At 50.1% G+C, this 12,555-nt stretch overlaps 1 protein-coding gene across 1 annotated transcript; it reads right to left on the bottom strand.

Moving 5' to 3' along the window:
• Nucleotides 1–6,500: 6,500 nt before the first annotated feature.
• Nucleotides 6,501–11,646, bottom strand: rnf214 (ring finger protein 214). The gene is made up of 6 exons (XM_072433782.1): nt 11,491–11,646; nt 10,915–11,120; nt 10,262–10,395; nt 9,151–9,379; nt 8,246–8,455; nt 6,501–8,149 (listed from the first exon to the last, which is right to left on the bottom strand). Exons 1-6 carry the CDS (start codon nt 11,525–11,527, stop codon nt 7,535–7,537), a joined length of 1,431 nt encoding a protein of 476 aa, XP_072289883.1. The 5' UTR covers nt 11,528–11,646; the 3' UTR covers nt 6,501–7,534.
• Nucleotides 11,647–12,555: the final 909 nt, after the last annotated feature.

The following is a 12,555-nucleotide window of genomic DNA, read 5'->3' as shown; positions in this document are numbered from 1 at the left end:
GCGTGCGCGGTGACAGGCGGCGCGCGCGGCTCATGTATAGATTTTTGTGTCTGTTTTCCGCTCGCGCGCGCCGCGTCCTCAGTCAATCACGTTTAATTGACAGCCCTGCGCCCCGGTGCATGCTGGGAAATGACAGGCCGTAACGAGAGGCGCGCGCACGTGTGGCCCAGGCGCGTGCACGAGCGGGAGGCGTCATTCATCAAAAGCATTTAGTGAAAGTGACGCGCGTGATGGATCCGGCACCGCGCCACGTGACCTTTAACTGCAACAAGAGACTAAACCAGGTCTAAACCAGGTCTAAACCAGGTCTAAACCAGGACTAAACCAGGACTAAACCAGGTCTAAACCAGGTCTAAATCAGGTCTAAACCAGGACTAAACCAGGACTAAACCAGGACTAAACCAGGACTAAACCAGGACTAAACCAGGTCTAAATCAGGTCTAAACCAGGACTAAACCAGGACTAAACCAGGACTAAACCAGGACTAAACCAGGTCTAAACCAGGTCTAAACCAGGTCTAAACCAGGACTAAACCAGGACTAAACCAGGTCTAAACCAGGTCTAAACCAGGTCTAAACCAGGACTAAACCAGGACTAAACCAGGACTAAACCAGGACTAAACCAGGTCTAAATCAGGTCTAAACCAGCACTAAACCAGGACTAAACCAGGACTAAACCAGGACTAAACCAGGTCTAAACCAGGTCTAAACCAGGACTAAACCAGGACTAAACCAGGACTAAACCAGGACTAAACCAGGACTAAACCAGGTCTAAATCAGGTCTAAACCAGGACTAAACCAGGACTAAACCAGGACTAAACCAGGACTAAACCAGGTCTAAACCAGGACTAAACCAGGACTAAACCAGGTCTAAACCAGGTCTAAATCAGGTCTAAACCAGGTCTAAACCAGGACTAAACCAGGACTAAACCAGGTCTAAACCAGGTCTAAATCAGGTCTAAACCAGGACTAAACCAGGACTAAACCAGGACTAAACCAGGACTAAACCAGGACTAAACCAGGTCTAAATCAGGTCTAAACCAGGACTAAACCAGGACTAAACCAGGACTAAACCAGGACTAAACCAGGTCTAAACCAGGTCTAAACCAGGTCTAAACCAGGACTAAACCAGGACTAAACCAGGTCTAAACCAGGTCTAAACCAGGACTAAACCAGGACTAAACCAGGACTAAACCAGGACTAAACCAGGTCTAAATCAGGTCTAAACCAGGACTAAACCAGGACTAAACCAGGACTAAACCAGGACTAAACCAGGTCTAAACCAGGTCTAAACCAGGACTAAACCAGGACTAAACCAGGACTAAACCAGGACTAAACCAGGACTAAACCAGGTCTAAATCAGGTCTAAACCAGGACTAAACCAGGACTAAACCAGGACTAAACCAGGACTAAACCAGGTCTAAACCAGGTCTAAACCAGGTCTAAACCAGGACTAAACCAGGACTAAACCAGGACTAAACCAGGACTAAACCAGGTCTAAACCAGGTCTAAACCAGGACTAAACCAGGACTAAACCAGGTCTAAACCAGGTCTAAACCAGGACTAAACCAGGTCTAAACCAGGACTAAACAAGTTCTAAACCTGGACTAAACCAGGTCTAAACCAGGACTAAACCAGGTCTAAACCAGGACTAAACCTGGAATAAACCAGGTCTAAACCAGGACTAAACCAGGTCTAAACCAGGACTAAACCAGGTCTAAACCAGGTCTAAACCAGGACTAAACCAGGACTAAACCAGGTCTAAACCAGGACTAAACAAGTTCTAAACCAGGACTAAACCAGGTCTAAACCAGGACTAAACCAGGACTAAACCAGGTCTAAACCAGGACTAAACAAGTTCTAAACCTGGACTAAACCAGGACTAAACCTGGACTAAACCAGGTCTAAACCAGTTCTAAACCAGGACTAAACCTGGACTAAACCAGGTCTAAACCAGGACTAAACCAGGTCTAAACCAGGTCTAAACCAGGTCTAAACCAGGACTAAACCAGGACTAAACCAGGACTAAACCAGGACTAAACCAGGACTAAACCAGGTCTAAATCAGGTCTAAACCAGGACTAAACCAGGACTAAACCAGGACTAAACCAGGACTAAACCAGGACTAAACCAGGTCTAAACCAGGTCTAAACCAGGTCTAAACCAGGACTAAACCAGGACTAAACCAGGTCTAAACCAGGTCTAAACCAGGACTAAACCAGGACTAAACCAGGTCTAAACCAGGTCTAAACCAGGTCTAAACCAGGTCTAAACCAGGACTAAACCAGGACTAAACCAGGTCTAAACCAGGTCTAAACCAGGTCTAAACCAGGTCTAAACCAGGACTAAACCAGGACTAAACCAGGTCTAAACCAGGTCTAAACCAGGTCTAAACCAGGACTAAACCTGGACTAAACCAGGACCAGGACTAAACCAGGTCTAAACCAGGACTAAACCAGGTCTAAACCAGGACTAAACCAGGACTAAACCAGGACTAAACCAGGTCTAAACCAGGTCTAAACCAGGTCTAAACCAGGACTAAACCAGGTCTAAACCAGGTCTAAACCAGGACTAAACCAGGTCTAAACCAGGTCTAAACCAGGACTAAACCGGGACTAAACCAGGACTAAACCAGGACTAAACCAGGTCTAAACCAGGTCTAAACCAGGACTAAACCAGGACTAAACCAGGACTAAACCAGGTCTAAACCAGGTCTAAACCAGGACTAAACCAGGACTAAACCAGGTCTAAACCAGGTCTAAACCAGGTCTAAACCAGGACTAAACCTGGACTAAACCAGGACCAGGACTAAACCAGGACTAAACCTGGACTAAACCAGGACCAGGACTAAACCAGGTCTAAACCAGGACTAAACCAGGTCTAAACCAGGTCTAAACCAGGACTAAACCTGGACTAAACCAGGTCTAAACCAGGACTAAACCAGGTCTAAACCAGGACTAAACCTGGACTAAACCAGGACTAAACCAGGTCTAAAGCAGGACTAAACCTGGACTAAACCAGGACCAGGACTAAACCAGGACTAAAGCAGGACTAAACCAGGTCTAAACCAGGACTAAACCAGGTCTAAACCAGGTCTAAACCAGGACTAAACCAGGACTAAACAAGTTCTAAACCAGGACTAAACCAGGTCTAAACCAGGACTAAACCTGGACTAAACCAGGACTAAACCAGGTCTAAACCAGGTCTAAACCAGGTCTAAACCAGGTCTAAACCAGGACTAAACCAGGACTAAACCAGGTCTAAACCAGGTCTAAACCAGGTCTAAACCAGGACTAAACCAGGACTAAACCAGGACTAAACCAGGTCTAAACCAGGTCTAAACCAGGTCTAAACCAGGACTAAACCAGGTCTAAACCAGGTCTAAACCAGGACTAAACCAGGTCTAAACCAGGTCTAAACCAGGACTAAACCGGGACTAAACCAGGACTAAACCAGGACTAAACCAGGACTAAACCAGGTCTAAACCAGGTCTAAACCAGGACTAAACCAGGACTAAACCAGGACTAAACCAGGTCTAAACCAGGTCTAAACCAGGACTAAACCAGGACTAAACCAGGTCTAAACCAGGTCTAAACCAGGTCTAAACCAGGACTAAACCTGGACTAAACCAGGACCAGGACTAAACCAGGTCCAAACCAGGACTAAACCAGGTCTAAACCAGGTCTAAACCAGGACTAAACCTGGACTAAACCAGGTCTAAACCAGGACTAAACCTGGACTAAACCAGGACTAAACCAGGTCTAAAGCAGGACTAAACCAGGACTAAACCTGGACTAAACCAGGACCAGGACTAAACCAGGTCTAAACCAGGACTAAACCAGGTCTAAACCAGGTCTAAACCAGGACTAAACCTGGACTAAACCAGGTCTAAACCAGGACTAAACCTGGACTAAACCAGGACTAAACCAGGTCTAAAGCAGGACTAAACCTGGACTAAACCAGGACTAGGACTAAACCAGGACTAAAGCAGGACTAAACCAGGTCTAAACCAGGACTAAACCAGGTCTAAACCAGGTCTAAACCAGGACTAAACCAGGACTAAACAAGTTCTAAACCAGGACTAAACCAGGTCTAAACCAGGACTAAACCTGGACTAAACCAGGACTAAACCAGGTCTAAACCAGGTCTAAACCAGGTCTAAACCAGGACTAAACCAGGACTAGACCAGGTCTAAACCAGGTCTAAACCAGGTCTAAACCAGGACTAAACCAGGACTAAACCAGGACTAAACCAGGACTAAACCAGGTCTAAACCAGGACTAAACCAGGTCTAAACCAGGTCTAAACCAGGACTAAACCAGGACTAAACCAGGACTAAACCAGGTCTAAACCAGGTCTAAACCAGGACTAAACCAGGACTAAACCAGGACTAAACCAGGTCTAAACCAGGTCTAAACCAGGACTAAACCAGGTCTAAACCAGGTCTAAACCAGGACTAAACCAGGACTAAACCAGGACTAAACCAGGTCTAAACCAGGTCTAAACCAGGACTAAACCAGGTCTAAACCAGGACTAAACAAGTTCTAAACCTGGACTAAACCAGGTCTAAACCAGGACTAAACCTGGAATAAACCAGGTCTAAACCAGGACTAAACCAGGTCTAAACCAGGACTAAACCAGGTCTAAACCAGGTCTAAACCAGGACTAAACCTGGACTAAACCAGGTCTAAACCAGGACTAAACCAGGTCTAAACCAGGACTAAACCAGGTCTAAACCAGGACTAAACCAGGTCTAAACCAGGACTAAACAAGTTCTAAACCAGGACTAAACCAGGACTAAACCAGGTCTAAACCAGGACTAAACAAGTTCTAAACCTGGACTAAACCAGGTCTAAACCAGGACTAAACCAGGACTAAACCAGGTCTAAACCAGGACTAAACAAGTTCTAAACCTGGACTAAACCAGGACTAAACCAGGACTAAACCAGGTCTAAACCAGGTCTAAACCAGGACTAAACCAGGACTAAACCAGGTCTAAACCAGGTCTAAACCAGGTCTAAACCAGGACTAAACCAGGACTAAACCAGGTCTAAACCAGGACTAAACCAGGTCTAAACCAGGACTAAACAAGTTCTAAACCTGGACTAAACCAGGTCTAAACCAGGACTAAACCAGGTCTAAACCAGGACTAAACCAGGTCTAAACCAGGTCTAAACCAGGACTAAACCAGGTCTAAACCAGGACTAAACCAGGTCTAAACCAGGTCTAAACCAGGACTAAACCAGGTCTAAACCAGGACTAAACAAGTTCTAAACCAGGACTAAACCAGGTCTAAACCAGGACTAAACCAGGACTAAACCAGGTCTAAACCAGGACTAAACCAGGTCTAAACCAGGACTAAACCTGGACTAAACCAGGTCTAAACCAGGACTAAACCAGGTCTAAACCTGGACTAAACTAGGTCTAAACTAGGTCTAAACCAGGTCTAAACCAGGACTAAACTAGGTCTAAACCAGGACTAAACAAGTTCTAAACCTGGACTAAACAAGTTCTAAACCTGGACTAAACCAGGACTAAACCTGGACTAAACCAGGACTAAACCAGGACTAAACCAGGACTAAACCAGGTCTAAACCAGGACTAAACCAGGACTAAACCAGGTCTAAACCAGGACTAAACAAGTTCTAAACCTGGACTAAACCAGGACTAAACCTGGACTAAACCAGGTCTAAACCAGTTCTAAACCAGGACTAAACCAGGTCTAAACCAGGACTAAACCTGGAATAAACCAGGTCTAAACCAGGACTAAACCAGGTCTAAACCAGGACTAAACCAGGTCTAAACCAGGTCTAAACCAGGACTAAACCTGGACTAAACCAGGTCTAAACCAGGACTAAACCAGGTCTAAACCTGGACTAAACTAGGTCTAAACTAGGTCTAAACCAGGTCTAAACCAGGACTAAACTAGGTCTAAACCAGGACTAAACAAGTTCTAAACCTGGACTAAACAAGTTCTAAACCAGGACTAAACCTGGACTAAAGCAGGTTTAGAGGCAGTTATAGTCCAGTTAGAGTCCGGGCTCGTTAGGCTCGTCTGTTGGAGCTGTTTTGTTGTTGACAGAAAGCGATCGATGTCGTTCTTTTGCCTCTGACATTTTCCAGGAGGATTCAGTCCCTGGAGCTTCTGATGCGTCACATGTTTTTATCAATTAGTCCAAAATCAAAGCTTTATTTCTATCACACGACCGAAAGAAACCAAACCAGGACTAAATCTGAGACTGACGCACTTTATGAAGAAGTCGATTTCTAATAAAGAGTTTATTCCTAAACCAGGACTAAGTATAAGCGTTTTATTATTGAAGTAAAAATACTGCAGTAAAAGTAGCACATTAAACACAGTACGAGTATAAACATGTACTTTAAGAGTACAAAGTCAGAGTATTTGAAATGTTCCAACAGCGACAAAAACATGACAAATATAAAAAGAACTAAACATCAAAGAAAGTCAAACGATTCCAGAGTTTCACTTTATTCACACATTTTACACTTTTATCTGGTTCAAATGTGTTTAAAGGTCAAAGTTCAGTGGAAATATCATTCTTTTGTCCGTTCCTCGCGTCCAGGACACGTCTCGTTCCTCTTGGACAGAGTAAATAATCAGGATTACAAACTTACAAACGCCTCAAACGACTTTATGGATCGGCTCTGCGTTCGGTCCGACTTCCGAGCGGCGGAAACGATCGATGTGCGAGAAACAAAAGAGCGAAAAGAGCGCCGGCGTTTGTTGTGCAGATAATGAAGCGTCGCGTTTGACCCGCGGCGGCTTCGATCGCCGCCAGAAACCACCAAAGTCAAGTTTGAAGGCGCAAAGTCCAACCCGGCGCGGGATAACGAGCGGGCGGAGCGGTCAGGATGGGCGGGACGGTCAGCGGAGCGGGTTTTAACGACGGTCCAGGTCCAGAGAGCCGGTCCCAAGGGTCTCACTCGAGTTCCTCTGGAGTCGGACTGAAAACACGGCTCCAGCTCCACTTTAGAGCCTGACCGGAGTCTGACCGGAGTCTTACCGGAGTCTGACCAGAGTCTGACCGGAGTCTGACCAGAGTCTGACCAGAGTCTGACCAGAGTCTGACCGGAGTCTGACCGGAGTCTGACCGGAGTCTGACCGGAGTCTGACCAGAGTCTGACCGGAGTCTGACCAGAGTCTGACCAGAGTCTGACCGGAGTCTGACCGGAGTCTGACCGGAGTCTGACCGGAGTCTGACCGGAGTCTGATCGGAGTCTGACCGGAGCTCCACTTTGGTCATTTGAAAAGATCGCGCGTTTGAGAAGAACTGAAACTTGTGATTAGTTTGGCAGAAGGGCTGTGGTCACTTATCTGGAGCGGTCAGTTTTCATCGCTTTAAAGGGCGAGGGAGACGTCAGGAGCAGAAATGATCACGAGCCAAGAGGTCAGAACATTCAGTTTGTCTGTTTTTAAGGCGAAAGGAGCGGATTTTGGAACAGAAGGGGCAGTGGTCAGGCCTTGCTGGGGCAGAAGGGGCAGTGGTCAGGCCTTGCTGGGGCAGAAGGGGCAGTGGTCAGGCCTTGCTGGGGCAGAAGGGGCAGTTGTTGTTGCTCTTCAGCCACACCCGAACACACTCCTTGTGCAGCGTGTGGACACAGCTCAGCTCAAACTTGGCCCCGGGCTCGATGGGCTTCTGGCACATGAGGCAGGGCTTTCGCGGGGCGGAGGCGGCGGGTGCGGCTGTGGGCGCGGCGGGCCCCGGGGCCGCCCCCACCTTCAGCCTCACCCGCTCGATCACGTCCTCCATGGAGAGCCCGGCGAGCGTCCCGCGGTCGGTCTTCACCTGCTGCAGGAGTTTGGTGAGTTCGGCGCCGGAACACTGAGGGAACTGACCCCTCAGCCTGTCCAGCAGTTTGCCCAGCGTCCCGAAGGCAGCGGCAGCGGGAGGGGCGGGAGCGGCCGCGAGGGGCGGGGTTTGAGCCGGAGGGGGCGGGGCGTGCACCGGAAGTGAGGTCACGACGAAGCGCGGAGGAGGAGGACGGAGAAACGGCTGTGGGTGAAAGGCGGGTCTGTGGGGCGTCGGCAAGAGGGGAGGGGCCCGAAAGTGAGGGGGCGGGGTCAGAGGGGCAGGAGGCGGGGCCGGAGGGCGAGGAGTCATCTGCATGATGCGGTGGAAGTAAAGCTCCGCCTGGAAAAAACACAAAGTACATTTTATCATAAACGACCTGAACAACGGTCAAAGGTCCAGTCTCAGGTCCAGGTCCAGTCCCAGGTCCAGTCTCACCATGGGGACCAGTGGCAGGACCGGCAGGTGGACCTGGGGCAGGTTCTCCAGATCTTCTCCTCTCTGCAGCTGGAGCAGGAGGTCGCTGAACGCCGCCTGGAGTTCGCTCTGTTTCTGTTTCACCGACGCCTCTTTCTTCTCCCACAGAGGTTTCTCCTGCCGCAGTCTGACAGGAAGCTCCGCCCGAAGCCCGCTCAGGTAAACGCTCACCTGGACACACGAGCCGCTCAGGTAAACACTCACCTGGACACACGAGCCGCTCAGGTAAACGCTCACCTGGACACACGCCCGCTCAGGTAAACGCTCACCTGGACACACGCCCGCTCAGGTAAACACTCACCTGGACACACGCCCGCTCAGGTAAACGCTCACCTGGACACACGCCCGCTCAGGTAAACGCTCACCTGGACACACGCCCGCTCAGGTAAACACTCACCTGGACACACGCCCGCTCAGGTAAACGCTCACCTGGACACACGCCCGCTCAGGTAAACACTCACCTGGACACACGCCCGCTCAGGTAAACGCTCACCTGGACACACGAGCCGCTCAGGTAAACGCTCACCTGGACACACGCCCGCTCAGGTAAACGCTCACCTGGACACACGCCCGCTCAGGTAAACGCTCACCTGGACACACGAGCCGCTCAGGTAAACGCTCACCTGGACACACGCCCGCTCAGGTAAACGCTCACCTGGACACACGCCCGCTCAGGTAAACACTCACCTGGACACACGAGCCGCTCAGGTAAACGCTCACCTGGACACACGCCCGCTCAGGTAAACACTCACCTGGACACACGCCCGCTCAGGTAAACGCTCACCTGGACACACGCCCGCTCAGGTAAACGCTCACCTGGACACACGCCCGCTCAGGTAAACGCTCTAAAGTGCTAAAAGTGGCACCTGGTTGAGCCACGCCTCGACCCGCTCGTTGGCCACATCTCGCTGCCTCTCTACGGCCATTCGCTCGTCCCTCTGAGCTCTGCACACGGCCTCTCTCGCTTCGGTCTGAGCGCGCTCAGTTTGACGCCTCAGCTCCGACAGCTCCTGGTCCCAGCGACTCTGCTCCTGCTTCTGCTCCTCCTCCAGAGCCGAGCGCTGCAGCTCCGCCTCCGCCAGCTCCGCCACCAGTCTGTGAAAACGTGTCAGCGCAGTTATAAACGTGAACAGAGCCTGAGCAGTTAGAGCTTCTCTTCTCCTCTGCACATGCTCAGTTAGAGCTTCTCTTCTCCTCTGCACATGCTCAGTTAGAGCTTCACTTCTCCTCTGCACATGCTCAGTTAGAGCTTCTCTTCTCCTCTGCACATGCTCAGTTAGAGCTTCTCTTCTCCTCTGCACATGCTCAGTTAGAGCTTCTCTTCTCCTCTGCACGTGCTCAGTTAGAGCTTCTCTTCTCTGCACGTGCTCAGTTAGAGCTTTTGTCCGCTCTGGTTCTAAAGCTCACGTTAGGGGGCGGAGCATGAACGGGCCTCTGAACACGCCCACAGACTGAGCAGCTGCAGGAGAAGAAGAACCAAGCTTCCTGCAGTACTGCTCAGCGGCCTGCAGAGGCAGAGAGGAGGAAACAGGCTTATTTGGGTTTATTTCTGAGCAATTTCAATAGTTCAATAATACATTTTAGATCAGGGGTGGGCAAACTACGGCCCGCGGGCCACATCCGGCCCGCAGGGCCTTTCAATCCGGCCCACCAAGCTTTTTTCCTTTTTTGCCCTCAGGCATCTGTCTGCACTTGTGTCCTTAATAAAAATGACGTTAAATGAATTAAATAATAGATTCAATAGCCTATATTTGACAGAAAAGTGATATTTTGTGTGATGTGATTGTGTGAGTGTTTGTTTTTTTTCTTCACACCAATGATGACGGGCCGGCCTCCGCTTCAGGCCTGGAGTCCAATATGGGCCTCGGAGGAAAATAATTGCCCGGCCCTAGACGGTCTTGGTCAGTCACACTGGTTTTATCTGTTAAATGTTCAATTTAAATGCCTTTTTATACATTTGTGTGGGCGTGGCCTCACTTGTCCCGCTCCTCCTGGGCGTGGTCTCTCTCTGATGTCATTTCCTGGATCTTGGACAAGAAGTTCTTCCTCATGGCTTTGTTGTTGTTCAGCTGCAGCTTCACCCTCACCGACTGCATCTTCTCCAGGAGCGCCTGAGCCCAAGAGAGACGTTACACCCGGTGTTGTTCTGAACAGTCTCTGTGTTAAACCCGGTGTTGTTCTGAACAGTCTCTGTGTTAAACCCGGTGTTGTTCTGAACAGTCTCTGTGTTAAACCCGGTGTTGTTCTGAACAGTCTCGGTGTTAAACCCGGTGTTGTTCTGAACAGTCTCTGTGTTAAACCCGGTGTTGTTCTGAACAGTCTCTGTGTTAAACCCGGTGTTGTTCTGAACAGTCTCTGTGTTAAACCCGGTGTTGTTCTGAACAGTCTCTGTGTTAAACCCGGTGTTGTTCTGAACAGTCTCTGTGTTAAACCCGGTGTTGTTCTGAACAGTCTCTGTGTTAAACCCGGTGTTGTTCTGAACAGTCTCGGTGTTAAACCCGGTGTTGTTCTGAACAGTCTCTGTGTTAAACCCGGTGTTGTTCTGAACAGTCTCTGTGTTAAACCCGGTGTTGTTCTGAACAGTCTCTGTGTTAAACCCGGTGTTGTTCTGAACAGTCTCGGTGTTAAACCTGGTGTTGTTTGACGGCCTCGTTCTTCTTCTTCTGCAGATGGCTCTGGCTCTTGCTGAAGTCCAGCTCGTCCTGCTGCTGAGCCACTTTCAGAGCGTTAAAGTCCTGGTTCACTTTGGAGCTGGAGTCCAACATGGTCCGGACCCGATCCTCCCAGTCCGGCTCCGTGTTCGTCCCAGAGTCCACAGAAAGCCTGGACCCGGCACCTGAGGGACACGGGAGGGAAAAGGACGTGGTTTAGTCTCTGTTAAGTCCTTTTTTTAGATTATAATAATTCAAAGATGCCGTTTTGTAAATATATAATATACAGTGAGATGTCCAGTGGGCCAGAGTGAGCCTGGTTTGGAAAGTAAACCAGTTTCAAACAGTCTCTGGTTCAGTCCTGGGTCACTGGGACTAAACCCCCACAAACTAACTGTGTCACCCCCGGAGCACCGAGCCACGTCCCTGGGCAAGGTGCACCCCGGGGCTCGGTGCTGGGGGACGGGGAACGGAGCACGGAGCCCCACCGTCCCCCGGGCTCGGTGCTGCTTCTCTCCCGCTGACAGCGCTCCAGACCCGGCTGAAGTGTCTCACCTTGTCCCGCGTCTCTGGAGCAGACTAAACCCGCCATGAAGACCGCGTCCTGAACCAAACACACTTTTCTGACGCGTTTACTTCATGTTTTAGAGGAAATCTCTCGGTTTAAACGGTGTTTGTGTTGAAGACGCGATGGACGCGCGGTGCGTCGCTCTAAACACTCCGTTTCCGGTTTGAGACCGCTGAAGATCGTTTATGGAGGGATCACGCTGTCTGAAGCTTTGGACACATTTGGAACAGGAAAAGCGCTTGTCACGTGACTTAGATGAGTTTGTGGGTTTAAAGTTTAAACAATGATCTATTATATTAAACAAACAAAAGAACAAGTTTCAAACACTTCAAATGAACCTGCTCTTTTCAAGTTTTAAAAAGGTGTTTGTGTCAGTCCCATGTTGTAATAAGTAATTAATAATCAATAATCTAATAATAATCCCAACGAAGTGACCGGCGCGAGGAGGACGAAGTGAACGACGCGCGAGGAGGACGAAGTGAACGACACGCGAGGAGGACGAAGTGAACGACGCGCAAGGAGGACGAAGTGAACGACGCGCGAGGAGGACGAAGTGAACGACGCGCGAGGAGGACGAAGTGAACGACGCGCGAGGAGGACGAAGTGAACGACGCGCGGAGGAGGACGAAGTGAACGACGCGCGAGGAGGACGAAGTGAACGACGCGCGAGGAGGACGAAGTGAACGACGCGCGAGGAGGACGAAGTGAACGACGCGCGAGGAGGACGAAGTGAACGACGCGCCAGGAGGACGAAGTGAACGACGCGCGAGGAGGACGAAGTGAACGACGCGCGAGGAGGACGAAGTGAACGACGCGCGAGGAGGACGAAGTGAACGACGCGCGAGGAGGACGAAGTGAACGACGCGCGAGGAGGACGAAGTGACCGACGCGCGAGGAGGACGAAGTGAACGACGCGCGAGGAGGACGAAGTGAACGACGCGCGAGGAGGACGAAGTGAACGACGCGCGAGGAGGACGAAGTGAACGACGCGCCAGGAGGACGAAGTGAACGACGCGCGAGGAGGACAAAGTGAACGACGCGCGAGGAGGACG

The sequence above is a fragment of the Eucyclogobius newberryi genome, unplaced genomic scaffold (assembly GCF_026437365.1).
Source record: "Eucyclogobius newberryi isolate DKJ021-1_F unplaced genomic scaffold, fEucNew1.0.hap1 SCAF_6, whole genome shotgun sequence".
Lineage (NCBI taxonomy): Eukaryota > Metazoa > Chordata > Actinopteri > Gobiiformes > Gobiidae > Eucyclogobius > Eucyclogobius newberryi.
The sequence above is the reverse complement of the archived record's forward strand: the minus strand, read 5'-3'. Positions and strand labels throughout refer to the sequence as shown.